The following is a 26,853-nucleotide window of genomic DNA, read 5'->3' on the forward strand; positions in this document are numbered from 1 at the left end:
ACTTTTTTGGAATCGGGTTTGTATAAAAATGAGTGCTAAATGAAATAATGAGTGTTTTGTCTCTTTTGTTTTGGGGATCAGTGTAACCGGTGGCTCATCATATTCTGAGAACATGATGTCTATGAAACAAACATTGAGTTTAATAGAGCATCAGTGGTCATGAAAGCCACTGTAAGCTCTAATAACATCCATTAGATTAGACAGAAGGTTAATTTATTGATAAGCATTGTTACAAAAGAATACAACATGAAAGCATCAGCAGTAAACTGGTGTTGATGGACAGACAGACAGGTATGTATGCATGTGATGGCAACACCGGTGTCACATTCCCTTTAAACCGCAGCTCTCCATGTCAAACATTCCTGAGCTAGCTTTTAAAATATTACAAACCGTTACATGTTGTTCGAATTGCACTTTGCATAAGAATAAACCCACTGACCTCAGAGTCGCCAATGCCCCGCTTCACCGACATCTTCCAACAGCTGATCTTCGGCTGCTAACGTTAGCTTCCAAAATCAAAACTCAAAGCGTCGCCTCTTTGAGCAACGCCTTCACGGATTGGTCCGTTGATGTGAGGATCCAATCAATGATTGCCTTCTTACTATCTCAATGTTGTTCTATGAGTTTACCGTTTGGGTTGTTGCTAAGCAACGGCGTTATTTCCAATGGCCGTTTTATTCTATGGTTACAACTCTGCAGTGACAGAGAGCCGTTGGCCGTTTTTATTTATTACAAGCTTTTGCGGATCGATATATTTTTTTACAAGTAATTTCTCTGAAGACATTTGTTTGTAATATTTGGCTGGGATATGCAACTCTCTGACTCTACAGACAGTATAATCTTCGCAAAACAAGCTTGCAAATTTGAGATTTAATCCCAACCCGCCTTCTGTTGCATTAGGAGGATGGGTTACATTATCGTTTTCCATTGACTACATTAACGCAGACGTTTATATGTCTAAATTAGTATGTTATCAGTCAAAATAGCGGTGTATACATGTAAATATTTAGACACAAACGATATTTTGAGTTAATTTCTCGCCATTCTGTTTAACTAGCGGCGCTGACTCGATGATTCGGCGCGTGATTTGTTTGGTCTGGGTAAAACGCGGCTTGTTTGACAGATGGGAAGTGGCTCAACATGAACGAGTTTCACTTATTTACTTCTAAATCCAAGACCAAACTGTACCAATTTCAGAAACTTGTTTGACTTTTACCGGAATAATGGCGTCTGTAATGGTAAGAAGACTTATCAGAAACATTTTAAAATGCGGATATGGGCATTTTAGTTAACGTTAGTTGTTGCTTGTTGGTTAGCTCTGTGCAAACTGTGCTGGGAAGTTTCGTTTATGCTTGTATATTTGGATGTATTTACTGGTAATATTTGTTCGAATCCGAAATTAACCTTGAGTAATTGACCAAAAACAATACAATTAACTATCACTAACAAAAAAGTGCTACGAAATTAGCGTAGTTTTAGACATGGTACTACCATCATGGTGTTTTGGACATGTACCACGTTAATACCATGATTTTTTTGAAAATATACCATTGTATTACCATGGTTTTTGGACATCATGATGAGATGGGGTTACGTAATTTAATTACAAAAAGTAATTGTAATCAGTTACAGTTACTGAGAAAAAAATGTGTAACGTTAATTAAATTAGTTACTTATAAAATAGGGGGTTACATCTGATGTTTTTACACACACTAACACATACAGATTTTTTTCATAAATTGCAGTGACTGCTCTAAAATATGAAACACCAGTGTTTCAGGAGTTAAGAACATGAAAATCTTTTATTTCCTATACGAGTTTGTGAATAGCTATGCTTCATTTTTAAGATTAACTGTTTTTTTTCCAAGGCATTGTTAGATTCAAGTGTTTCCTGTCATAGCTAACCATAGAATTTGATTTCAAAAACAGTATCATAGCTATTTCTTGTTATGATTTAAAATGGGTATTATTTAACCTTTAGAAAGATCTCAAAGTAAGTCTGATTTTGTGGTGGCTGTGCTTCAAAGGGGAAAATCGGATGCCCATTTTCCACAAGTTGGTAGGATTCCTTAGGGTCCTCATAAAATGTTTGCAACATACTTTGGTTCAAATTCCTTAGTGGTCGTGTAAAACAACACCCGACTGGTTTCAACAACACAGCCACTCGTTTCGGTGCATATCTCTTTAAATGCTAATGAGCACTGCTCACCCCACCCCTCTCTTTCATGGAAGAGCAAAGGCGATTTGCAAATAATTATAAAAATATAAAGTGTGAGACTTAATTCTTGTGGAGGTGCAGCAGCTGGATCACGAACAATGGGTACTGATCTATCCTTGAGTTTTAACTTTTTAACAAAACCTGCCTTGAATTTTCCCTCGTTCAAAAAGCAGTCTGGGGTAAAATGATTTGCGCAGACATAAACAAATGTAGGTGTATCCGGTGGTGCATTACCATCAAAAACAAAACTAATGCAATGCGTCCTCAGTGGCTCTGATGTCGGGAGAAAATTAAGATTCTTATGTTCTTTTACATCACAAAACTACAAAACACCTGCATTGCTTACAAGATATTGTCACGACAGCTGTTCGAGCACAGAGAAAATGGACTTTGTACAACTGGCTGAGGGTGAAAATATGCTAAGACTGGACAGTACTTCAGCGGTCGTGGGCGGGGGCTGAGCAATATGACATCATACTGCTCAGAAAATCAAAACAGCTTGATAATTGAGACTGTTTAGGTTTTGGGGGGATTGAAGGGGTCATATGATGCAATTTCAATTTTTCCTTTCTCTTTGGAGTGTTACAAGCTCTTGGTGCATAAAGAAGATCTGTAAAGTTGCAAAGATTAAAGTCTCAAATCCAAAAAGATATTCTTTATAAAAGTTAAGAGTCAACCACGTCTACCTAAAACGGCTCGTTCAAACACGCCCCCACATAGCTACGTCACGATGTGGAAAGATTTGCATAACACCACCCAAATGTTCACGCAAAGAAAGAAGGCGTAACTTTTATTCTCGCTGTAGTATTGTTGTTGCTGCCCACCGCCATGTCGTGAAGGCGCTGTGTTTCGTTGTGAAAGCGAAACTACTTTGTTTGGCCTTCCAAAAGAGGATGATATCTGCTTCGTCATGCCTGGAGCTGATCCGTGCTGGTCGCTGAGGAAATACATCAACTTCGCGCTGTGGACCACCGGAAAGGCTTTCACTGTGGACGAAGCGGAGTCCAGCCCGGGGTCGTCACATGTGGTTGCCGCAAGCCCGCCGGACACTCCTTCGTCGAATCCGCTGGCCACGCCATTCTGAAGCCCGCCGGCCTCTGCTCACTCAAGCCGGCCTCCGCTCACTCTAGGCCGTGGCCTCCGCTCACTCTAGCCCGCCGTGTGTGATGCTGTGTTTCATTGTGAAAGCGAAACTACTTTGTTTGGCCTTCCAAAAGAGGACACGACTAGAAATCAATGGTTAAGTTGTATTTACAACACTGTTCCAGAACAGTTTAACCCAAATATTCAGATGTGTCCAGCGCATTTTATGGAGGACTGTTTGCTGATCCTGGTAGAGTAGACTACAGTGCCGGCTGTTCTGACTCACAGACTGTAAGTATGTTTTTTATATTTAAAGAATTTGCCACTGACGATTCAAACGCGAGTTTTGAGCAGTGTAGAGTAGCACTTGTTGTTTGTCATTTCTCTGATCACAAATGTAGACATGGCTTTATGTTTACGCGGCGTGATGCAATGATTAAAAAGACAGTATAAGTCATTATAATCCGTAATTATGTCCCCACTGGATGCAACAAATGCCTCGTTTATAATGGGTTTTAATGTTTTTGTCTCGTCGCTCCAGCCGGGACACGCCATCACAGTCTGGTAAGGGGCATAACATTTCTGTCACACGCTTGAGGTATTCAGTCAATCACAACGCTCTGGATAGCTGGCCAATCAGAGCACACCTCGCTTTTCAGACCGATGATCTTTATAAAAATCAACGCGTTTCAGAAAGGCGGGGCATAGGGGAGAAACAATAATGTACAGTATGTGGAAAATAATGTTTTTTTTAACCTTAAACCGCATAAACACATTTCATTACACCAAATACACCAAATAATGTTCTTTTTAGCAGCATCATATGACCCCTTTAAAAAAAAGGAGGGAATGGATTTTTATCATTGTAGGGTGGTTGTATCCTCCACACTGCTAAGATACATTTATGTGTAAACACCATGTAAAAATATTATAATCTTAATTCAAGTGTTGAAGTATTTTGAAAGTCTGACAGTAATCAGTGTTGAGTACTGTAAGGTTAACCCTGCCTGGTTTATATGTTTGAAAATGATTAACAGTTGAAAACATTAAACACATTTATAAAAGTAATCAAATGTGATCAGTTACATTACTTTTATAAAGTAATTTAAAAGTTACACTACTTATTACATTTTAAGTAAGGTAACTTGTAATCTGTAACCTATTACATTTCCAAAGTAACCTCCCCAACACTACATATGTATCTACATACCTATATAAAAAAACTGTAAAAAATGTTTTATGTATATTCACTCACATGAAAATTGCATGTAAACAAAAAAATTCAATAAAAATAACATTCTAATTCTGTCAGACTTTTGGACTTAATTTTTTACACCTTATTCTTCTATGATGTCTTTTTATTTTCAGGAGGATCCCACGCTTGAGAGACATTTTAAAGGTCACAAAGATGTTGTTTCCTGTGCCGACTTCAGCCCCAACAATAAACAGCTTGGTATGTCATATTTGTCTTCTTTTTTCCCCATCTGAGAACATCCCAGTTTATCCGCTTGCAACTTCTCTTGCAGCTACTGGATCCTGTGACAAGAACCTTATGATCTGGAACCTCACTCCTAAAGCCAGAGCATTCAGGTTTGTGGGTCACACAGATATCATTACAGGTGTCCATTTTTCTCCAAGTGGTTCCTTGGTGGCATCTTCATCCAGAGATCAAACAGTTCGACTGTGGACGCCCAGCATGTGAGTGTGAACAGATGCCCACTTTCGAGTTTCAGTGTTATTTGTATCTTAATGCGTTACACTACATGTGTGTTACAGAAAGGGCGAGTCGACTGTGTTCAAAGCCCATACAGCGAGCGTTCGAAGCGTTCAGTTCTCCAGCGATGGCCAAAGGCTGGTCACGGGTTCAGATGACAAGTCTGTGAAAGTGTGGGGTGTCGAACGGAAGAAATTCCTCTATTCTCTCAATGGACACACCAACTGGGTGCGCTGTGCGAGGTATGAGACTGTGTGTGTAACCTTTCTGGTTTGTCGCATAAAGTGGGATTTTTCTCATTGTCACTTGGTCTGGTCCTGTCAGGTTTTCACCAGATGGTCGTCTTGTTGCTTCTTGTGGTGATGATAGGACGGTTCGCCTCTGGGATACATCCTCACGTCAGTGCATCAACATCTTCACAGACTACGGAGGGTGAGAATTGAGCATTGTTGTTTTTTCCAAATCTTTGTTTTTTTGGGTTCAAGCTAACTGATATTTCAAATTGTCTGTTTAGGTCAGCAACATTTGTGGACTTCAATTCCAGTGGCACGTGCATTGCATCCTCAGGAGCGGATAACACATTAAAAATCTGGGATATTCGTACAAACAAGTTAATACAACATTACAGAGGTAGTAGAAAAGAGTTTTTCACATGGTCATTTATTTTTAATAGAGTCAAGGACTAGTCTTGTTTTCAAGCTTTTAACTTGCATTTGTCTTGCAGTTCATAGTGCAGGGGTCAACTGCTTTTCCTTTCATCCATCTGGAAACTATCTGATCAGTGGTTCAAGTGACAGTACAATGAAGATCTTAGACCTCCTGGAGGGGAGGCTCATTTACACGCTTCACGGCCACAAGGTGTCTCTCTCTTGCTAATAGTGAAGAATTTGAATCCCAACTGGAACAATTAGGAATTCATCCAAAAAAATGTCAATTCTGTTGCTACCCTCATGCCATTTCAAAGAAACATTCTGCTTTTTCTGTAGGAAAAAAATGATATGTACACAGTTCTTGCCAAACAGTTAACATTATGATTTTGTTTCCATTTTTTTAAATTAATGAATTTTATTTTAATTGAAAATATTTCACATATAATTTTGGTATTAAGAATTCAAAATAAATATTCACTTTTTAAAATTCATTCCTAAATTCTTGTATTTTTATAAATGCTATATAATTTGACAGGTAATATTTGATCCGTTATGTTTCGCTTTTTTATGTTACTGTTCATAATGTCTATGGTAAAGCTGAAGACAGTTTTCAACATAAATAATCTTTAATTGTATTTATTTTTGTACAGTTTTGGAGCTTTACAGTCATTATCATAAACTGTCATTTTATGGCAAGAGTCGCATAATAATAAAACAATCTAAATAAAATGACAATAAAATTAACAGGTTTTTTTATTGTAAATATTGGTTAACTACATTACTTACCATAAACTAAAAAAAAGAAAAATACTTCTAAAGCATTTATTAGTCTTAATAATTTAAGTTAATATGAAATTGAACATTCACTGATACATTAAAATCAAAAGTTGTATCTGTTAATTTTATTTAGTGATTTTTATTAACTAACATTACCAAAGATGAATAAATACTGTTACAAATGTTTACAGTACGTTAGTTGATGCAGTAACTAACATTAACTAATTGGATGTTATTGTAAAGTGTTTCTGAAAAAATCACAGCAGACATTTTTAGAATGATATGAGCATGTTTTAATTTCTGGTGAACAATTCCTTCAGTTTTATGTGTATTTTGTGTTATAGACCTGTATTAAACATCCCACCCTTATAGGAAAAGCCCTAAAGTGTCTTTTCCCCCCTGCTCTCAGGGTCCAGTGCTGGCTGTGGTGTTTTCTCGAGACGGAGGTCTGTTTGCTTCAGGAGGGGCTGATTCTCAGGTAATCGTGACCTAATGATTGTTTTACCTTCCGATCGCTATCAGGCTGATGTCACTCATGCTTGTGATGGTCTGGGTTTCAGGTTCTGATGTGGAAGACCAACTTCGATTCGCTGAATTACAGAGATCTGTTGAGCAGGCACAGCAAACGAGTCACTCCAGATCCCCTTCCACACCTGATGGACATTTACCCTCGATCACCTCACCGACACAATGCTCAGAATGGTACAATAGAGGTCAGTGGCCACACAATACCCATGTGTTTCACTAACAGTACTGATTTTACACTTGGGGGTCGGTACAGCGTCAATGCTGTAGTGTAGATCAATCCAGTACTTTTCAGTCAGTGTGTTATCTCTGTGACGTGCACACTACTTTCATGTTTGTATTAATCACTTGTTGACGTCAATACTCTGATTTCCTTAGATTAATCCCATTGTTGCTGATACTCAGTCTGGTGACCCTCAGGTGGTTGAAGTGGGACGTGTTCTTTTCTCCACAGCGGTAAGATTTTAACTCTGACAGGAACTGATTAATGTAATCAGAACGGTTTCAGTCCAAGCACTAGGGGGAGATATAGGCCAGCTAATGTTGAGCCCTCACTGAACAGTGTGCTGTCACTGCAGTCACTGACACTCTTTGTCATGTGTATTTTATTTTTATTTTTTTTAAATAATCACTCCTCATCTCATCAGTATTTTTAACATTATTATGGTTTTGTCTACTCTATCCACTTCTGTTCTCTGGCAAATGTCATTCACGTTCTAATACAGTGGGGTTTAAAAACCAGAGACCACATTGAAAATCTGGCATGCTGCCATGAAAGGAAAAGGAAGACAAAATCTGTAGAAATTATTACATTTGTGGTAATTTTACACTTTATGGTGTTCTCTCAAATTGCTATTCTGATAAATAATTTGTAATAAATTATGTAATGTAATTATTAAATTGTTGTCAGTGTTAATTGTTTTCCCTCAAATTGCTATTTTGATTCTATCATTTGTAATGAAAAATTAAATGTATTTATATTAAATATAATGATACATTTGTTCTTTTTTGCTAAACTTTCACTCAAATGGCTAATTATTGCTAATTATAAAAATTATTCGGATACTATAATTTGTCAAAAATTCAATATTTATATTAAATACAATTTTTAAATACATGTAAATTTTTCACCAGGTTTTCACTCAAATTGCTATTCTGATATATAATTTGTAATGAAAAATAAATGTATATTGAATGTAATTATTAAATTGCTGTCAGTATTTAATTGGTCAAAAATTCAATATATTTATATTAAATATAATTATTAAATGCATGTTATTTTTTCACCAAGTTTTTTACTAAAATCGCTATTCTGATTCTGATACTATAATTTATGAAAATAAATGTATTTTAAATATAATTTTTAAATTCATGTTAATTTTTTACTTTTTTTACATTAAAATTAACTATTTTTTTATTAAATATAATGTAATTTCAAATTTAATTTTAATATATATTATATAATACTAGTAATAATATTTTATATAAATATATTCAGTTAAAAAAATGCAAAACAGAAGCATTTGCGCTTGTGGCCTCAGATTTTTTAACCCAACTGTATAATTATACAGAATAAGGTAGATGATTACTATTACAGTAGCAGGTTTAAAAAAAAAACAAACAAACAAAAAAATAATAAATTTTGGGACTTTAATATATTCAGCCCAACAAGCGTTGTTTGTGTGGCCAGCAGCTCTCCAAACCTTTCTTATTTACTGCGTGCCGTGTTCTGATCCGAATTATGGGAATGTCCTCATGCTTCCGTGCAAAATGCTGTGCTTTCTTCTTTACAAGCGGATTGAGGAAATGCTGTGAGACGGCACACAACAGACTGTGTGTGCCTTGCGTGTTTACAGGAAGACTCTTTCCCTGGCCCTTTCTCTCCCTCTCTTTTTTTATGTATTTTTTTTGAGCGCACTGATTCTGGCTTTCTAGAGTAGCTCGAGTGTGACAGCAAAAACATACCGAGCACACACACGTGCCTAAAGCTGGGCTCTGATGTGACCTCACTTTGCCACTGGAGCCATAGACTAATAATAGACTCCTCCACACTGTGACTTCAGCTCTCTCCCTCTCTTCCATTTGTCCCTTTTATCTGTACCTACTGTACTGCATAGAGAAAACAATTGTTCAGTTTGGACGCCTGCACATTCATTGACTAGTCGATTAGTTCTGCCACTAGACTCACTGGATATTGTGAGTTGTGTTGACTAGTTGTTGATCATGTGACTTCAGTCCCAGCTAGTGTTGCTATGCAGCTTTAACCACATTCATGCTTTTGCAAATCGCATCTGGATTTGATTCTGATTCACAAGCATCAAATTCAGTTCCGATTTAAATTCAGTTTGATCGGATTCTGTATAATTCAGTGTATTTCAGTTGTTATGATGAGATATGAAAGACATTTGCTCTCTGCTAATGCTGTAAATTACACAGGATAGTGTTTCGGACTGTTTTGAACCAGTCTTTTTGACCTAGTCATTAAAGGAATCCGCTCATAGTAGTCATTTGTTTGTGAATCAAACTATATTGGGTGAACCACCTCTTGCCAAAAACAAAAAAGGCTGCATGGCACATGGTGAGTCATTCACATAAGGTAAACATTAACCCACTGACTAGTCAACTGCTCTTCTGGATGACAAGTTGACTAGTAAAAATTAGCCATAGTGCACACATTCACTTTTTCCATTCACACTTAACAACGTTGGCTCATTTCAGTCCAGGCCGCCTTTCCGAATCGGACCTGTCAAGGTACATTTACAGGGCAACCCTGTCATTATCTTTCCCTGAGCATCCCACAGTCCCGTAGGGCAGAGTTTCCTCATTCTGCTTCCCTGCCTTTCGTGCGTGGGAGCAGAGACAGGAGGAAGTGGACGGCAAAGAGAAGTATGACCCGTGGCGCCTTTTTGTGTGATGCTTCCTGGCATCACTTCCTCTTGACTGACTCTCTCTGGATTCCTTTCGGTTTGAGTGTGTGTGTGTGCATGTGCATGCAGTGATGCGGTCTACAATTGGTGGAACTCTTCAGCATTTTCGTCCTTGTTGACTCCCTGATGCATTAGATCTGCTATGCATAGGCGACACTAGAAATTCCAGAGGCATCTGAATAGCAACGAAAGGACCACGACCCAAATGATCCGAGAGCACTCAAGTCACAGACAAGTATTAGCGTGCGTCAAAGAACTACTAGGTCTGGTGGATAGTTGCGTCAAATTTTTGTATCCCACTCCCACCGCTTAGTCAGTTCATACAAACGTTCTACTATCAATAAAAGCTGCACAAAAAAAAATTATTACATGTTTTTATTAAAAAATATTCTATCAATATATTTATACCTTTTCTCACTTGTATGAACATGTTTGTTTCTTTGAACATTTGAACAGTGCAAAAAATATTGAGTTGGTTGCAATCCAATTACAAAAATATCACTATATTGAATCTTGTATCACCTGATGAGGTACTGTAGTTGATAATTGATGTATAAGGTAAAAAAATATTTAAAAAATATTTTTAACAAAAATATCTACAGGACAGCTTCATAATTGTTAGCATTAGTAAAAAATTGGCTAAATAATTCATTTAATGAATTACTACTACTAATACTACTACAATAATAATAATAATATAGTTTTGTTTACTATATTATTTTAATTAAGCACAATACAGAATTAATAATTTGTATTATGAATAATTGTAATTTTATGACATACCACTATATCAGTATTTACAATAATTCTTCGGATTCTAAAATAAACGGAAAGTAATTTTTGCTCTTTATATGGTCAAATGTAATTATCCTTGAAGCTCCACAAGGATGAATTATCAAATTTTTGTACAATGTAAATAGGTCCCACTTTACATTATACCATAATGTATACCAAAAAAGTTGTTTGGTACAATGTGTTTGTATTGCAAAAATTTTAGATGTATTTACAGAAATTAAATATAGATGTAATTGCATACAGGTATTTTTTTTTTCATAAAAGTACAATGTAAAGCATGTATGTAAACAATAATTGCATTATATCAAATGATTAATTTAAATGTTAGTACATAGTAATTAAAGACATATATTTTGTGTCCTATAAGCAAAGTGTATATACATATAATTTTTTTTTTAATTATTGCAAATTTAAAATTAGTAGGCGATTATTTAAATTTAAATAAATTAACAGGTGAACTAATTAAGATGATACCTAATATTGCTGAACTGTTTTTATTTAATATATTCTATAGATTATTAAATTATACATGCAACTCAGTGTGTGCATGTTTGTTTGAGGGTCTGTAAATGTGTGCGCACCACCTGGTATTACGTTTCTGAAGGTTGTTTGTAAGGGTGACAGACAGGAAGCAGGCAAAGAGCCTCTTCCTGTGTTGTAAAGAGCAGGAGATTAGGTGGCCGCGAGGTGTGGATACCAGCTTGAAGGCCTGCCACCGGCTCCGGTGACAAGACGTGACATGACGGAAGTTAATCGCTAAAGATAGAATGGCCCAGGGGAAGGTTCACTTTCCACCGGGAGAGCTTTGAGAAAGATAGCCTTACACAGAGAGAGAGTGACTTGCCATTCTCAAGCAAAAAAAAACAAGAGCCTTCAGCAGGAAGTGCTCATTGATTTGAATCGCATTGCATTGGGAGACATCCGATGCATTGTTTGTGCATTTTCGAGCTGTTTACTCTACCTATACGGTGAAACATACATTACACCTTGTCATTGCTGAAATGTAGGTGGTAAAGTGTTGAAATATGTGTTATGGTTATGCAACCGCAGTCGTGTTATCGCAGATTTCCTGTTGTTATGTGGGCGGCATGAGCACTGGCGTTATTGCACATTTTCTGGATTCTCCTGAAAGCACAGATAATAGAATAGGTCAATGCAAAAGTCTCATCCGGCCCATAATCCCCAGCGCTGACCCAGGGACCTCAGACGGGGACTCCGGCAGACAAACAGGCGCTCGCACATCAAAGACACAGGAACCCGGGCAGGTTCATCACTTATTCAGTGTAGGGCGCACCCAGAACTCAGTGTGTCCGCCTTAATATTTCATCTGGTTTCTTGCCCATTGTGTCCGTCTGCCCCTCTTCCTTTCTTTTTTCTCCATTAAATGTTGTTTTTCATCCATCCCTTTCATCTCATTCATCTGTTTTATCTGCGAGTTCCACCAAAGGCTATTGACCCCTGTTCTAGAATAGAGCAGTTCCATCCATTAAATCACACTGGCACTTTAACTTAATGGCTGATCTCACTTCCTCCGTTAAAGCAGATGGTTCCTAAACAGTCCAGACCTCATCTTAAGTACCTGTCAAACCGGAGCACCGTCACATTAAGTGTAGAGTTGAAAGGACCTTATCAAAATCTGGCTTAGAGTCTGTTTTACTTCTCTCACTTGACATTTTTTTCTCTCTCTCTCTCTCTCTCTCTCTCTCTCTCTCTCTCTCCATGAGCTCTCTCAAGGGTATATGGTGGCCCGGAGGGGTATAGCTTTTAAAATATGCTGACAGTCCGTTGACATTGATTCTAAAAATAGTGGGCCTGTACTATTGCAGGTAACAGGGACACTTCAAAAGCAAATGGTGAGCTGCTGTCCTGCATTTCACTCACTGTGCTGTCCATCTACACCATCTCTTCCATTCAGATATTATTTACAGCAGAACTGTAAAATTATAATTGTATAAGAATTTTTTAATGTATGTTTTTTTGTATTATTTGTTTTTATTTAACTGAATACATTTTAAAAATGTTTCGTTTATTTTTTGTTAATTTTTTTAAATTTAATTTATTTACTCTAAATGTTTGGAAATGATGATTAGTGGCACTTTTCAGTGGTACGTTTTCTTTTGTATGTTTTCCCTATCATTCAAATAGTTGGGGTTCTTAAGTTTTTAGTTTTTTAAAAATGTTTTTGAAGTCTCTTGTTCACCAAGGCTGCATTTATTTGATCCAAAATACAGCAAAAACATTAATATTATTACAATTTAAACATACTTTTCTCTTTTAATATCATTTATGTAATCTTTTTTATTATAAATGTTAAATCAATTTATCATTAATATCAATGTTGTTCAACGGTTGTGTTGCTTAATATGTTTGTGGACTTTTTTTCAGGATTCAAAAAGAACAGTATTTATTTTTAAATTGACATTTGTTGTATATTTATAAATGTCTTCACTGTTTTTACTTGCTGGATAGAAGTATTAATTCCTTTTAAAAATCCAAAATGACCCCAGACTTTTGAAATGTATTTTATTTTATTTATTTTAAAAACAACACTCCTATGACTTTTCAGTCATGATTTTTTTTTTTAAATATTCAATTAAAACATCATATAAACTAACATTTTATGTTTTGTTTATTTTTATAAAATAAAATTATAAAAATTTTAATGTAACAGTTATGAGATTTCCAGACATTTAAAAGCATACTAGAAACAGTTATATTTCATATTTCAGCATTTTTACAGGACACGCAAAGCTTAATAAAATTGTCAAGGCAGCATTGAACCACCGCAATGAAAGAACATATTAACTGCTCAATACTTTTGAATTCCTACTCAATCCTTTATATGATGCTAAATATACACTTCTCAAAACAACAGGTTTGTGCATTATGAGCACTTTTATGCAGTAAAGTGTTTGTTTGTGTACATGTATTTTTAACACCACAGCTACAGTATGGCCTCTTCAGAGCTGTGGAACCTCTGTAAAAACAGCAATTAAAAACACAGGTCATCCCTCCATGATCCTGTGCTTTAATACAGAGGTGCTGCATGCGCGGTTTCATGATTTATTTTGATGCTCCATTTTATTGTCGCTTTCCTCTTCACCTGTATGAGTTATTTTTAACGCAGCATGAATAGAAGGTGGAAGCGCCTCTGTGAACTGCGTAGGATGAGCTATCAAAACATCGCTTTTCACTTAAGGGAAAAAATGAGCTAATTTTTCTAAGCTCAAAAACAGCTATGAAAACTAAACAAAAAATCAACCTACACAAACTCTTGGTTAATTTGTTGTGGAAGTTTTATTTTTAGGTGGTGAAGAGGTGAGTTTTGGTTGGGTTTGTTGGGAAAATCAAGCTCGGGCTTGGATAAAAAGATTTGTTTTTCTTGCTTGGCATGAGTGTTTGAAATGAACGGGTAAGAAAACAAATCAGCTTTCTCTGAGTGAGAGTACAGGAGGGTCATGGGCTCCGGAGGTACAGCTGAAACTCAATGCTGGTCAAGGTTAGAGGGTAAGTTGCACCCCCCTGGCCCACCTGTTAGGAAGTCATTCAGTTCTATTCCTAAACCAGCGTTCTCTCCCATCTCTCCCATCTTGTTCACTCTATCTCACTCTTCCTGATTCAAATGTTTCCCTTCTTCTCCCAGAGCTCTTGTAGCTGTTGCAGTCTTTTTGTATTGTATTGCTCTCTCTTCTGGGTCCTTGTAAAAATATGGTAACAAACATAACACTCCTATAACTTTTCAGTTATGAAAAATATTTAAAATATTCAAGAAACCTTATTAAAGCATCAATACATAGACAAACTTTTTAAAAATACTTTTTAAAATAACTCAAAGTACCTACTCTATAATATGAGGGGGAGTAATGAATGACAGAATAAATTTTTTGGGGTGAACTATCTCTTTAAAACAGTATTTTTAATTTGCCAGGTGTCTAAAGAAATACCTTTCCCCTTCATTTGACATACCACTTTTTTTCGGATGTTGTTGTTTTTTTGGTCATTTGTTTTGACTGTATTATTTTGTTCGTTTAAAAAAAATAAAATAAATATTTTTAATTGCCAGGTGCCTGAAAAACACATTGTTCCCTTCATCTGATACACCTGTTTTGATTTGCTTTTTGATTTTTGTTTTTTTGTTTTTTGTTTCATTTTGCTTTTTTTTTATTTATTTTTTTTATTTTCATTTAAGGAAGAGAAGGAAGAGCTACCTTTATTAAAATTTTCATTTGAAAAATTTTCAACATTTTTATAGGCTTTTCCAGATGAAAACGGACCTGAACTGAATATGTAAGCATTTTTTAAAGTCAGAAATCCATAATTTTTTTTAAGAATGACCTTTGTACACTTACCTTCTATTATACTTTTTACACTCTTTTCCTGTTTGTTTTTCCTGAAGTCTTACACCATGGCCCTCCCTGCCTCTTTCTCTCACACCAACCCTTTCCAACTCTGTTTTCCTTTCTCTCACCACAAGCACGCCTCGGCAGCTCACAATGAAACACGTGGGGAATGTCCGTGACCCTTTGAACCTCAACCCCTCTTGTCCCGCTCTCCCTGGCGCCCCTTCCTCCTCTCCTCTAAGCCCCAACATCCACCTCCAGCCACAGACCTGCGAGGGCTGTCAGGCGCCTCTCTGCTGACCCGGCCGGGCCTTAAAGGCTTAACCCCGCACAAGTCACAGCATTCTTCCTTGCCTCTGGGAAATGTGTTAGCATTACTCATGCTCTGTCCCCTCTAACCCCTCACACCTACTCCCTTGAAGATGAGGGGAAGTCTTTGGGTTGAACTGGGCCATGGGGGCTTTGACGGGAACTTTGAAAGGAGGCAAGGCCCAGCTAAGGTGCACTTAACCATAAAGCTCCACATTCCTCACAGGGCCTCCTCGTGCGAGAGCAGTGACTACGCCAACCGCATTATTCACGTCTATCTCAAACACTTTCCAAATATGCAGTGTTAAGAGATTGAGGTCAGTGTAGTCCTTATCTCAAAGTGCGTTAAAGTCTGTTTACACATGACCTTTTAACCCCTCAAACACTGCTTTAAATGCATTTCCTTGGCGTGACATTGTTTTCGCAAGCTGATTTTAATGCAACCCATAATTGTAAAAGGAATTTATACAAAAAAAGTCTTTTTGTTTGTTTGTTTTTTTTTAAATCGAGTAAAGTTTAACCATTTTTAAAGATGAAAACCAATGAAATCCTGCGTGTTAAGAGATTGAGGTCAGTGTAGTCCTTATCTCAAAGTGCGTTAAAGTCTGTTTACACATGACCTTTTAACCCCTCAAACACTGCTTTAAATGCATTTCCTTGGCGTGACATTGTTTTCGCAAGCTGATTTTAATGCAACCCATAATTGTAAAAGGAATTTATACAAAAAAAGTCTTTTTTTTGTTTTTTTTTTTAAATCGAGTAAAGTTTAACCATTTTTAAAGATGAAAACCAATGAAATCCTGCAGTGGATTCCGAGTTATATGGTAGCATTCCTGTTGTCTTGCTGGCTCGCAATTAGCGACAAGCTCATTGTGTGTCGCAGTTTCCCACAGATACTTTGCGGTCGATTTGGTATTACCCAGTTCAAAAGCAGATTATCCAGCATTTGTGTAGCAATGGGGTTTAGCTTAAATTAAATCCCACACAGTGACCCTCTTGTTTCCGTGTATTTGTGAATTTACCTGCATTGCTTTCTGATGTTTGTAAGTGACTTGTTTAGCTGTTTTTAAGCCTGATAGCAAGCAGTAATTCAAAATGAATTACACCAGTTTGTGTAACCAAAAAAAATGAAAAGCTCTACAATGTGATGTGAAGTTTAGCCTGGTGTACAGGAAGGGATTAATGTATTTTTTGTTGCTTTGAAGTAATTCATACATTGTGTATTATTCAGTGTTTGCATGCTAACCATCTTGTTCATACTGGACGATTAAAGGGATAGTTCATCCAAAAATGAAAATTCTGTCATTAATTACTCACTCTCATGTCGTTCCAAACATGTAAGGGCTTCTTTCATCTTCGGAACACAGATTAAGATATTTTTGTTTTCTGACCCTGCATAGACAGCAACACAACTACCACATTCGGTAGTAAGTACATTGTTAAAATAGTCCATGTGACATCTGTGGTTCAACCGTAATTTTATGAAGCTAAGAGAATACAACTTTTGTCTGCAAAGAAAAAAAAAAAGACTTTATTCAACCATTTCTTCACATGGACTGTTTTAACGATGTCCTTACTCCCTTTCTGGGCCTTAAATGTGGTAGTTGCGTTGGTGTCTATGCAGGGTCAGAAAGCTCATGGATTTTATGAAAAATATCTTATTTTGTGTTCTGACAGGTCTTACAGGTTTGGAACGACATGAGGGTGAGTAATTAATGACAGAATTGTAATTTTTGGGTGAACTTTCCCTTTAAGAATGAATTGCAGACAGTCATTCATCACTAAGATACTAAGAGACAATTTGATTATCCCAAATAAATTTAGTTAATATTTTTGAGTAAATGTTGTCTTTAGCTATTCTAAAAATGTATATCTATTTTTCATACTGTTCATTGTAATGTTGTGAAGCCTAAATTCATTTGTAGCATTTGAAATTATTAATTTAGTTTTTAGCAATTTATTGTCAATTTATTTAGACACAAAATTACAGAATCTGTATATTTTATGCCATTTACAGTGTTGAAAAGTGTACCTTTACTTTGGATTAACACTAAATGAATATTCCACTGCACCAGCAGCCCAAATGCTGAGGTATTTTGCATATATGAGACTAATTATTGACATATGATGGTTATATGGTGTATGCGATGACCAGGCAGGTTATTGGTCGCCAGTGTGGGGCCTCTTTTCCATCCGGCCCGGAAGCTAAATCACCATTAGCACAGAATGTTTATTATATACTGTATCATATCAAGTAGAAAATACAGATATTGGGAGAAAAAAATATGTAGATACATATTTTCCCCAATATCTGGATTTTTACATCTGGTAAGATGCCTGATTCTGAAAAGCTACACCTCAATAACATTGTATAGCTAGGGCTTATTTGGAAATAACAGTCCTCCCACATCAGAAAAAGACTATGTATTTTACTATTCACAGTTTCGAAACATGCAAAATGATTGGGTAATTTAACAAAACTACCAACGACTCCAATTTCTAATACCTTTTTATCTTCCTGACCCCCTGACTCGTGATATCCTTCCAGACCTTGACTTAGCATATTCAGACACTACAGCCGTCTGAAATCTCATTATCCCTTCTATGCTGGCCATTGCCTGATTGTATTTTTAGAAACCTGCGCCGCTGCTGGGGGGAAAATTGGTTGCTTGCTTCACCTCCGCTTCTCTCATCTCTCATGAAGACTGCATTCATCCCACTCACTCTGCCACTTTCTCTTTGTGCTATTTTCAGACTACCTCATGTGAGGGCAATGAGTTAGGAAACACGCTTAACAAGCGCTTCACTGATGTTCCTGATTTTGCATGGATCAATCGGATTAGCCAGAATCAAATTACAGGATGTGCATCCCTAGAAGTGACTGGCATGGTGGAAGTCATATGTTCTCTCTGTGTCTTGGAGAGTTGACACTGACCTCGTTTTCTTACTTTTGCTCAGCCTGATGTGTTGAGGCTTAACTTGGGAGTCTGAGGCTCATATATAAATACTGTATATTATATGTAATGGAGGGTTTACATCATGCATACAATTGCATGAAGTATAGACACGGGTAATCATTACTACTAAAATCTGGCTAGACAAACTATATGCTTTCAAATTACCACTCTGTGTTATAGAGATGGTAGGATGGTCAATCCAACAACAGTGGCAGTGGATGATTTTAGAGATGCTGACAGGGTTTTAGCATGTTGTGTTTAGCATGCAGGTGATGTCCTTTTCCTTCTGGACAGTTAATCAGATTTCTGCTTGTCCCGCCAACATTTTCAGTCTATCTGAATTATGATTTATAATTTTTTTAAATGATCATTAAAAGAAATTATCATTTTGAATATGTATTTTTAATATTTATTTTAAAATATTTTAAAATTATTTATTATGCATTTTCTCATTGATTCTTGATGCTACCAAGACTATTGTCATTCTTGCAGTTTCAACAACTTTTTGTATGAATATGACTTTATTTTAAAATTAAAATCATTTTAAATTTGTTAGATTTATTTTATAATATTTAAAATAATACATAATTCTTAATTAATTGTTTTGAAATATTTGAAAATGAATACAAATTTATTATAATTTTTACAGATTGACACTGATTGTTATTTTTATTACTACTATTACTAATAATGTATAAGTAATATATAAATTATTTAATATATTTTATATTTAATATATAAAATAATTATTTTAGTTTATTATTATAATACTAACAAAAGTAAAATATATATATATATATATATATATATATATATATATATATATAATAGAATTATTTAAAGTTATTGTAATTAAGTTTTATAATTGTAACAAGTTTTAAAGGGGTTGTATAACCTTGCTAAAAAGAACATTATTTTGAATACCTTTATTGTCATTGCATGTAGCATATAACGACATTTCGTATCTCTCGTGGAAATGCAGCTATATCCATCTACATGCACACTCATAAAAGCCATACATATAAATAAATAAATATACATACAAATTAGATTAATTAGTCCTAAAAGAAACCGAAACACCAATATTAAAATGACTTGGGCATTTCATTGCAGTAGTATGGCACAGTCCATCCTTTCAAAATTTTAAGGGTAGTTATGAAGAAAGAAAAAAACGGGGAGGAAATTTTTTTTGGTGTAATGCAATGTATTTGCGTGGTTTAAGGTTCAAAAAACACATTATTTTCCACATACCGTACATTATTGTTGCTCCTCTCTGCCCCGCCTTTCTGAAATGCGTCAATTTTTACAAAACGCATTATTCTAAAAAGCGCAGTGTGCTCTGATTAGCCAGCTATCCAGTGCATTGTGATTGGCAGAATACCTCAAGCATGTGACACAGTGTTCATTTTGAAAGGCATCAAAAGATTTAGTCTTTATCTTGAGACCAAATGCTTAATAGTCTTTCACATTTTAGTCATTTGAGTCTTTCATAGTTTTAGTCTAGTTTTAGTCGACGAAAAGTCATTGCATTTTTGTCAACTTTTAGCCATTACTTTGTCATTACTTTTAGTCAAACTGCAGTTACCGTTTATTTTGGTAGCTATTTTATATGTAGTCTTCAAACAAAAATAGTAATTAATTCTTCTCTCTTTAGACCAAATCAATTAAGCTTATGAGAAATTTGAATCAAGGATTGAATTTGGAAAAACTTGAATAAATGATGACAATTTAAATTTTGGGGTGAACTATCCCTTTAACAGTAGTGAAAAGGGAGCAACTTATAAAAATTATAGTTGTTCATATACAATAAATATCATTTATTATTTTTGACAAAGAAGCAGAATATGACAAATATGAGAGATACAAATTAAACTATTTTTTCAGATACAGTAGGTTTACTTAACATATTTATTTAACATCATTTGTTGGTTAACATTAATGACACGGATAGGTACTTAATTAGGAATGCTGTCCATTTAAGACGGAAGGCATGCATGTAATACTAACACACTTTCAGTTTTCACCCACCTGTTTACGTTCACTTAATCCATAACCGATTGTATTTACGTGAGATACTCTACATGATAGACATTTGGACTGCTGTGTGTGTATTTGAGAACTGATCGCGCGCTGTATATGAGAACTGAAGAAGTGGAGCGTGCGTGAGAGAGAGCACTTCTATCAGCGCGATTCCGCCTATCCCGCCTTCACTAAGTTTTAAGTTAATCGACAATGAATTGTGACTCCCGGGAAAAACGGGACGTCTTGTCACCTTATCCCTAACCCTTCGGGTGCTGAGGCCGTTGTTTCAGATCGCTAGTTCGCATTTTGATAGCCTATCAATCCACCGCGGCTGCCATACTGAGACTAAATATGCAAACGCCCCTTATCCGATTGCAATCCAACGACAGGGACGCACATTTTGAAGGACAAGACCGTAGCCTATTAGATGTATTTTGAATGTCCGGCAGTCCTCAAATAACATTATAGTCCCGTCTCGTCTTGTTAACGAAGACGTGGCATAAATTTCGTCATAGTTTTTATCATCAGATATTAGTTTTAGCTCATCAATGTCTCGTCTTAGTCACAGAAAAAATGTTTGTTAACGAATATTTTTCATCGTCGTCTTCTTTGACGAAATGAACACTGATGTGACGGAAATGTTACGCCCCTTACCATATTTTGAAACACACAGTGTCTCCACAACATGGCGGCGGCAGCAGCAACAATACTATAGCGAGAATAAAAGTTACGCCTTCTTTCTTTGCGTATAGATTTAAGTGGTGTTATGCAAATCTTCCCACACAGTGACGTAGATATGTGGGCCATGTTTGAATGAGGTGCAAAAATTTGCATACAAACATCACAGAAAGATAGCCCTGACCCAACAGGCCATCTGTATTGCTGCCATGTGTCTATGTTTGTATTAGTGTATCACCCCATTGTGAAAAAACGTGTTGAGTATTGTTGAGGTTAAAAAGGGGTCATCAGGCCAAGTGATGACCTCAAGTAAGTGAAGCCATTATGGAGGTCACTCAACAGGAGGCCTTGTTGAATCAGATACCACAGGAAGAACTGTTTGAATTTGAAATTACTGTATTGTTGAACCAACTTTGGGACGGGGAAGTCCTCTTTTGCATGCATTGTTCTGTAACTTGTGGTCATTGTCGTAAGGCCAAGATTAAAATGATTAAAAGTTGTTTTACGCCCACTCTGGTCTGCTGCATCCCTTTTTAACACTGGAAACTTTTATTGACTTACTGTAAATAGCCTTGGGTTTCGGTTGAAATGCAGTAATGGGTTTCCACTGCCTGACCACCTTCAGTATTACCATGCAAAAGCACAAATGTAAACAGTGGCGCTTATTTTAGGTTGCAGAGGGAGGATCTCCTTGACCTCAACCTAACCTTCAAGGAGGTGACGGAAGAATTGTGGAGGAATGGAGTGTAGGTGACTCTCTCATGTTTACTTACTCAAGTGCGTCTACATTTTTTCCAGACCACTGTTGGAAAACATCTGCGTCTCCTCATGCCGGTCTTCTTTCCCATCATTCTCTTGACCCGCATTGATCCCCTCGAGGCAGCAGTGGGTCAGGTGTCAGGCCCAAAGCTCATTCTGGACATGCCACACCATTTTCGCTTCCTGATTTTTTTTTTCTCTCCTAACTGATATGCATCAATCTGCAGGAAGCTCTTTTCAGTAATCTGCCGCCTCTGGCACCGGCTCAAATGAGAGGAAGCGCAGGAGAGCCTTGAGATTCTGCTTTATGGGGTTGACCTATGGATATGACGCGCTCAAGAGCCTGTGACCTTTTCACATGGTGACACTACTCCAAGACTCCTCGTCGCCGATATCATCTCCACTCCGCATGCTCATCAATGCCTCATTTCTCCAGCGGTGCAGGAAACGTGAGAGCATCCACACACTGTGCATCTGGAGACACATGCTGTATTGATTTCCAATGAGTTAAAATTTTGCACGTACGCTTAGGTAATAGAGAAATACTTTAATAAACTTAAAATTTGGGGATGTATAATATATATGTAGGATATTATTATTGAAAGGGATTAGAGATGTCTTTTTAATTTATTATTTTGACATTTATCAGTATCTGTCTATATTAGGTATTTAATTGTTCATGCTCATTTCCTCATTTCCTTTGCCATCAGTTAACAGCAGTTAATCTCTTTAACTGATTTCTTTAATTAATGTTTAAAAATGTAATTAATCTTTAATAATGTATTAATGCTGTGAAATGTAGTCTTTAACCAGTCACAGAATATTAAATATAATCTCAAATTTAATATCAAAATATTACATGTATAATATGTTAATGTAGAAATAATCTTAATAATAATAATAGTAATAGTTAATAGTCCTCAATCATTTAAAATGCTAAACAATAAATTATTATTGATCAATAATAATAATAATTATTATCATTATTTAAATAGGATGTAAATATTTTTATATAATTCAAATTATTCATTTGCGTAATTTAAAATGATTTGTTTACTAGTGATTTAAATTTAGTGTATTTTTATTTATTTAGACAAAAATGGTGTCTAATTTAATTTAGTTTCATTTAATTTAATTTAATTTAAAGCCATTTATCAGTTATCTGCTATAAAATAATTATCAGCTTACCAGTGATGGCCAGAAATTTAATTTTGGTCCATCCACTGGTCCTTTGGGTAAAATAATAAATTTTATTATTGATAATAGTCAGTATAGAACCAAATAAAAGTTTATTTATCCACTGTATTCCCATAAAAATAGGCGTGACCATTTGTAAATTTTATGGTTCTTGTTTCCGGTCTCATTTGCTTCCAGCTATTTTTAGCTGTACAAAACCGCTCGTTTTGCTGCTTGATACTGCAAGTTGGTGTGTCTTACCATATAATTGTATTGTATTATCTTAATTATGAACACAATGGTTTGTAATGCAAACAGATTTACCATTTACTGCACGTTGATATTCTTCATGTTATTTCTGTACAGCGGCTAATGAACCGCAAATCTCGCCCATAGGTTTAATTCCACATTTAGGAATAAGGTAGATGAGCAAAATTTCTTTTAAGATGGCGTCACCATCTTTTTCTCTTTTTGCCATTTTTCGTTTTACTTTGATGGGGCAATTGAATAACGACAGGAAGTGAAGTGGGAGAGAGAGTGGGGCGGGATCGGGAAAGGTCCACGAGCTGGGATTCGAACTCGGGACGCCTGTAGCGCAACGGTGATATATGTCAGCGCGCTGCCCAGAAGCCTATTGCGCCAATGGATTAACCATCTTAAACTTGTTGCTGTGCGTTCTGGGATTGTCTTCTTCACAAAAGGTTCACACAGTTCTATAACTTGGTTAAAATTAGGTGTCTGAGAAGGAAGTGTCATTAAAACGGATACCGTTTGAGTCAGCATTTTGAAACAGTGTTTCTAAGAGGGTAATAGGAACAGGTTGAACTGTACGCCACAACAGAGTCGCCAGCTCCTATTGATCTCAGGCTGATTTGACGTGAAGGTACTGTCTGTCCGATTTAGGGAGTAATGGTGGAGTTGAGAGGCAGCATGCCGAGGCTGAGACTTCTGGCAGAGCTTGGTGAAGGGCAGAGGCTCTGCTGGACCCCACACCACCTGCTGCTGTAGCTGTCAATCAAACAGCTGAACTTTCACTCTGGCCGATCTATTTGCTGCAGTGCTGAGAGCTTGTAAGCATGGATTAGTGAGCGAATTCATGCTCCACTTCAATTCTGAAAAATGATTAAAAATAAGGGAGACTTGTATGTTTTCTTTTTTTTTGATCCACTGATTTGCGGATTAAATCCAACAGTTGGTATTCATTATTGGCTCATAGTTAGGGCGTTTTATGTTCTGACCGGTTCTGCTTATTTGTTTTGTGTATTAAGAACTGTAATGCAGAAATGATTTTCTTCCATGCCAGCTGAGTGCGTCATTTGGCAAGCGTTGCAGAGAGGGGTAAATATTTAAAAAACTGCCTAATTCTTTGAAAGCGGATTTAAAATAGGTTAATGATACGAAAAGACGCACAGCAGACTCCTGCGAGGGACACAGCCCGCCTGCCAGTATTACACTCAGCAGGGAGCAGAAAAACAAGCAGGCGAGAAAGTGCAAGAACAGTTTTTATAGTCCATACATGAAATTTATGTAAATATTAAAATTATATAGCATTGAACAGTTTAATTTATTTCTGAAGATGATTTTTTTTCCTTTCTGAATATCATTTTTTTATATAATAATATTTTTTGAAGAAAATATGTTATGAGGAATTATATTCTAGATATTATAATAATATAATATAATATAAAAAATTATATGTAATATAAATATAAATAATATAATATATATAATATAAAATGTGAAAAGATAAAAACAAGATAAACATATTATAAAATATTAATATTAAAACAATCTGTTTTAATTCTTTACATTTATTATCAAATTGTAATTATGAATATTTACATATATATATATATATATATATATATATATATATATATATATATATATATATATATATATATATATATATATATATATATATATATATATATATATATATTTTTAATATTCATATTTTATCTTTAGAATTTCTCATATTTTATATTTATTTTAATATTGTATGAGGAAAATATCATTTAAATTTAAAATATATATATAAATTAATAAATATATAATAAAATATCAAATACATTTTAAAAAATCATTTTAATTTAATGTATTTAAATTACCATAAATTACCGCGCCATATGTATAATTGTATCGGTTTTATTTATTTACATATTATTTATCAAATTGTGGTAGGTGGCAGGATGGTAAAGATATTTATTGGCCATAATTTGAAAAACAGCTATAATATTCCTATGACAGATAATAAAGACTATGAGACTCAGGTCAGATCATTTACAGATCTAAAGCATACTTGGAGCTGCTCTCCATTATGTACTTGGATTGAGAGAATATCCGCAGCATTTCAAAGCAGGTCTTTTGACACCAGCAAATCTCCAGTAATTGCTGCACCACTTTTCAATTATTGAGTGCACCTTAAACACCAGGGTTACCGCCACTCAGCTTCTGTTCCCTTCCCAACCTACTTCCCATTTTAGCGTTCAGCATTCTACTTCACAGCAGTAGTTCTTGTGAGTTCACATCTGACAGCAATTGAGGTGTCGCCAACTCATCTCATTTCATTCCATCACGTCTTGTCTTCATGAACTGCGGTTCGTGCCTTACTAATCGCAATGTTCTGTTGTAGCTAATATCCATTTGGATCAGTCCAGAATCCACAGGCTTTGGACCAGGCAATTTTTCACAGTGTCCCATTCTTAAATGGAAAATCCACAGTATTCTGGCTCTGTCTTAGTTGCAGCTGTGCACAGCCAACGTTGAGCAAGAGAGTTAAAAATTAAAGCAGAAGTGGCTGATGGAGAGAGAGGAAGAAAGAGAAGTGGAGGGGGTGAGATCAGAAACAGAAGTGCTGACTGCACCTTAAAATAAGTGGAAGTGCATTGAGGAAGGCAGCAGGGTGGGACAAAAATAAAAATAATATGAATTACACATGCCAATTGTTACTTTTATTAGAATAATTATTCATTTGCAGCATAGTGTTATTAGCTGTGTTTTTTAGACACCATGATAAAATTTGTTCAAATTTGTTGCCTGTTTTATATAATACTATTAATTATTATTATTATTATCATTTTTAATAATTAGTTAAGATATATTTAAAAAAATAAAATAAAATAGCTTTTGGCGGCAATAGCCTCGTGGGCAGCACACTGTTATATAGCGCCGTTGCACTACGGGTGTCCCGAGTTCGAATCCCGGCTCGAGGAGCTTTCAATCGCACACCTCCTACCACTGTTCCCACTTCACTTCCTGTAATCTCTACACTGTCCTGTCATAACAAAGGCAAAAATGCCAAAAATAAATCTTTAAAATAAAAATTAAACAATTTATTTTGTAATTATGATTTTTGTGTTTATCTATTTGGTTTATTTTACTTGTTTATAATTAAAATGTGTAATATTAATAATATAAAAAAATACAAGTTGACAGCTAGGGATGTAACGATTACGTTTTACGATAAATCACGATAAAATGCCCTGACGGTTAGTATCACCGTTTAAAATTTAATTATCATCAAAACCGTGTTTGATTATCGCAATTTTGAAAACTCGCGGTAAATCCTGTCCAGCCAGCATCAGTCTGCCGCAGAAGCAGAATGCAGTGTTGTTGTTGTTGTTGTTTTTTTTTGCACGAGACGAAATGGCGGAAGGCAGTGACAGCGCTCGGGAGATTTTTTTCAGCCATCTAAGAGGACCAAATCGGTGGTCTGGTCGTATTTTGGCTTTTACAAGAGTCCTGAAGGCAATTTAATCGAGGACGGTCACCCGTCTGCCGATCTTGCAAGAAGAAAGTCGCTGCAAAAGGGGGAAACGCATCAAATTTGCTCCGTCATCTTCGTGACCACCACCCACTGTTATATAGCAAACGCAAGGTAACTTTGACCTCAATACCAAAACTAACTGTGCAAATAATTG

The 26,853-nt window shown here is 35.9% G+C and overlaps 1 protein-coding gene across 1 annotated transcript; it reads left to right on the forward strand.

Moving 5' to 3' along the window:
• Window positions 1-892: 892 nt before the first annotated feature.
• Window positions 893-22,050, forward strand: LOC107561860 (POC1 centriolar protein homolog B-like). Its single transcript, XM_016246375.1, has 15 exons — window positions 893-1,238; window positions 4,670-4,754; window positions 4,828-4,999; window positions 5,078-5,257; window positions 5,340-5,447; window positions 5,530-5,645; window positions 5,740-5,873; window positions 6,852-6,920; window positions 7,003-7,155; window positions 7,346-7,423; window positions 12,516-12,624; window positions 13,997-14,007; window positions 15,452-15,610; window positions 21,794-21,889; window positions 21,982-22,050. Exons 1-15 carry the CDS (start codon window positions 1,224-1,226, stop codon window positions 22,048-22,050), a joined length of 1,554 nt encoding a protein of 517 aa, XP_016101861.1. The 5' UTR covers window positions 893-1,223.
• Window positions 22,051-26,853: the final 4,803 nt, after the last annotated feature.

The sequence above is a fragment of the Sinocyclocheilus grahami genome, unplaced genomic scaffold (genome assembly GCF_001515645.1).
Source record: "Sinocyclocheilus grahami isolate Dianchi unplaced genomic scaffold, SAMN03320097.WGS_v1.1 scaffold795.1, whole genome shotgun sequence".
Taxonomy (NCBI): Eukaryota; Metazoa; Chordata; class Actinopteri; order Cypriniformes; family Cyprinidae; genus Sinocyclocheilus; species Sinocyclocheilus grahami.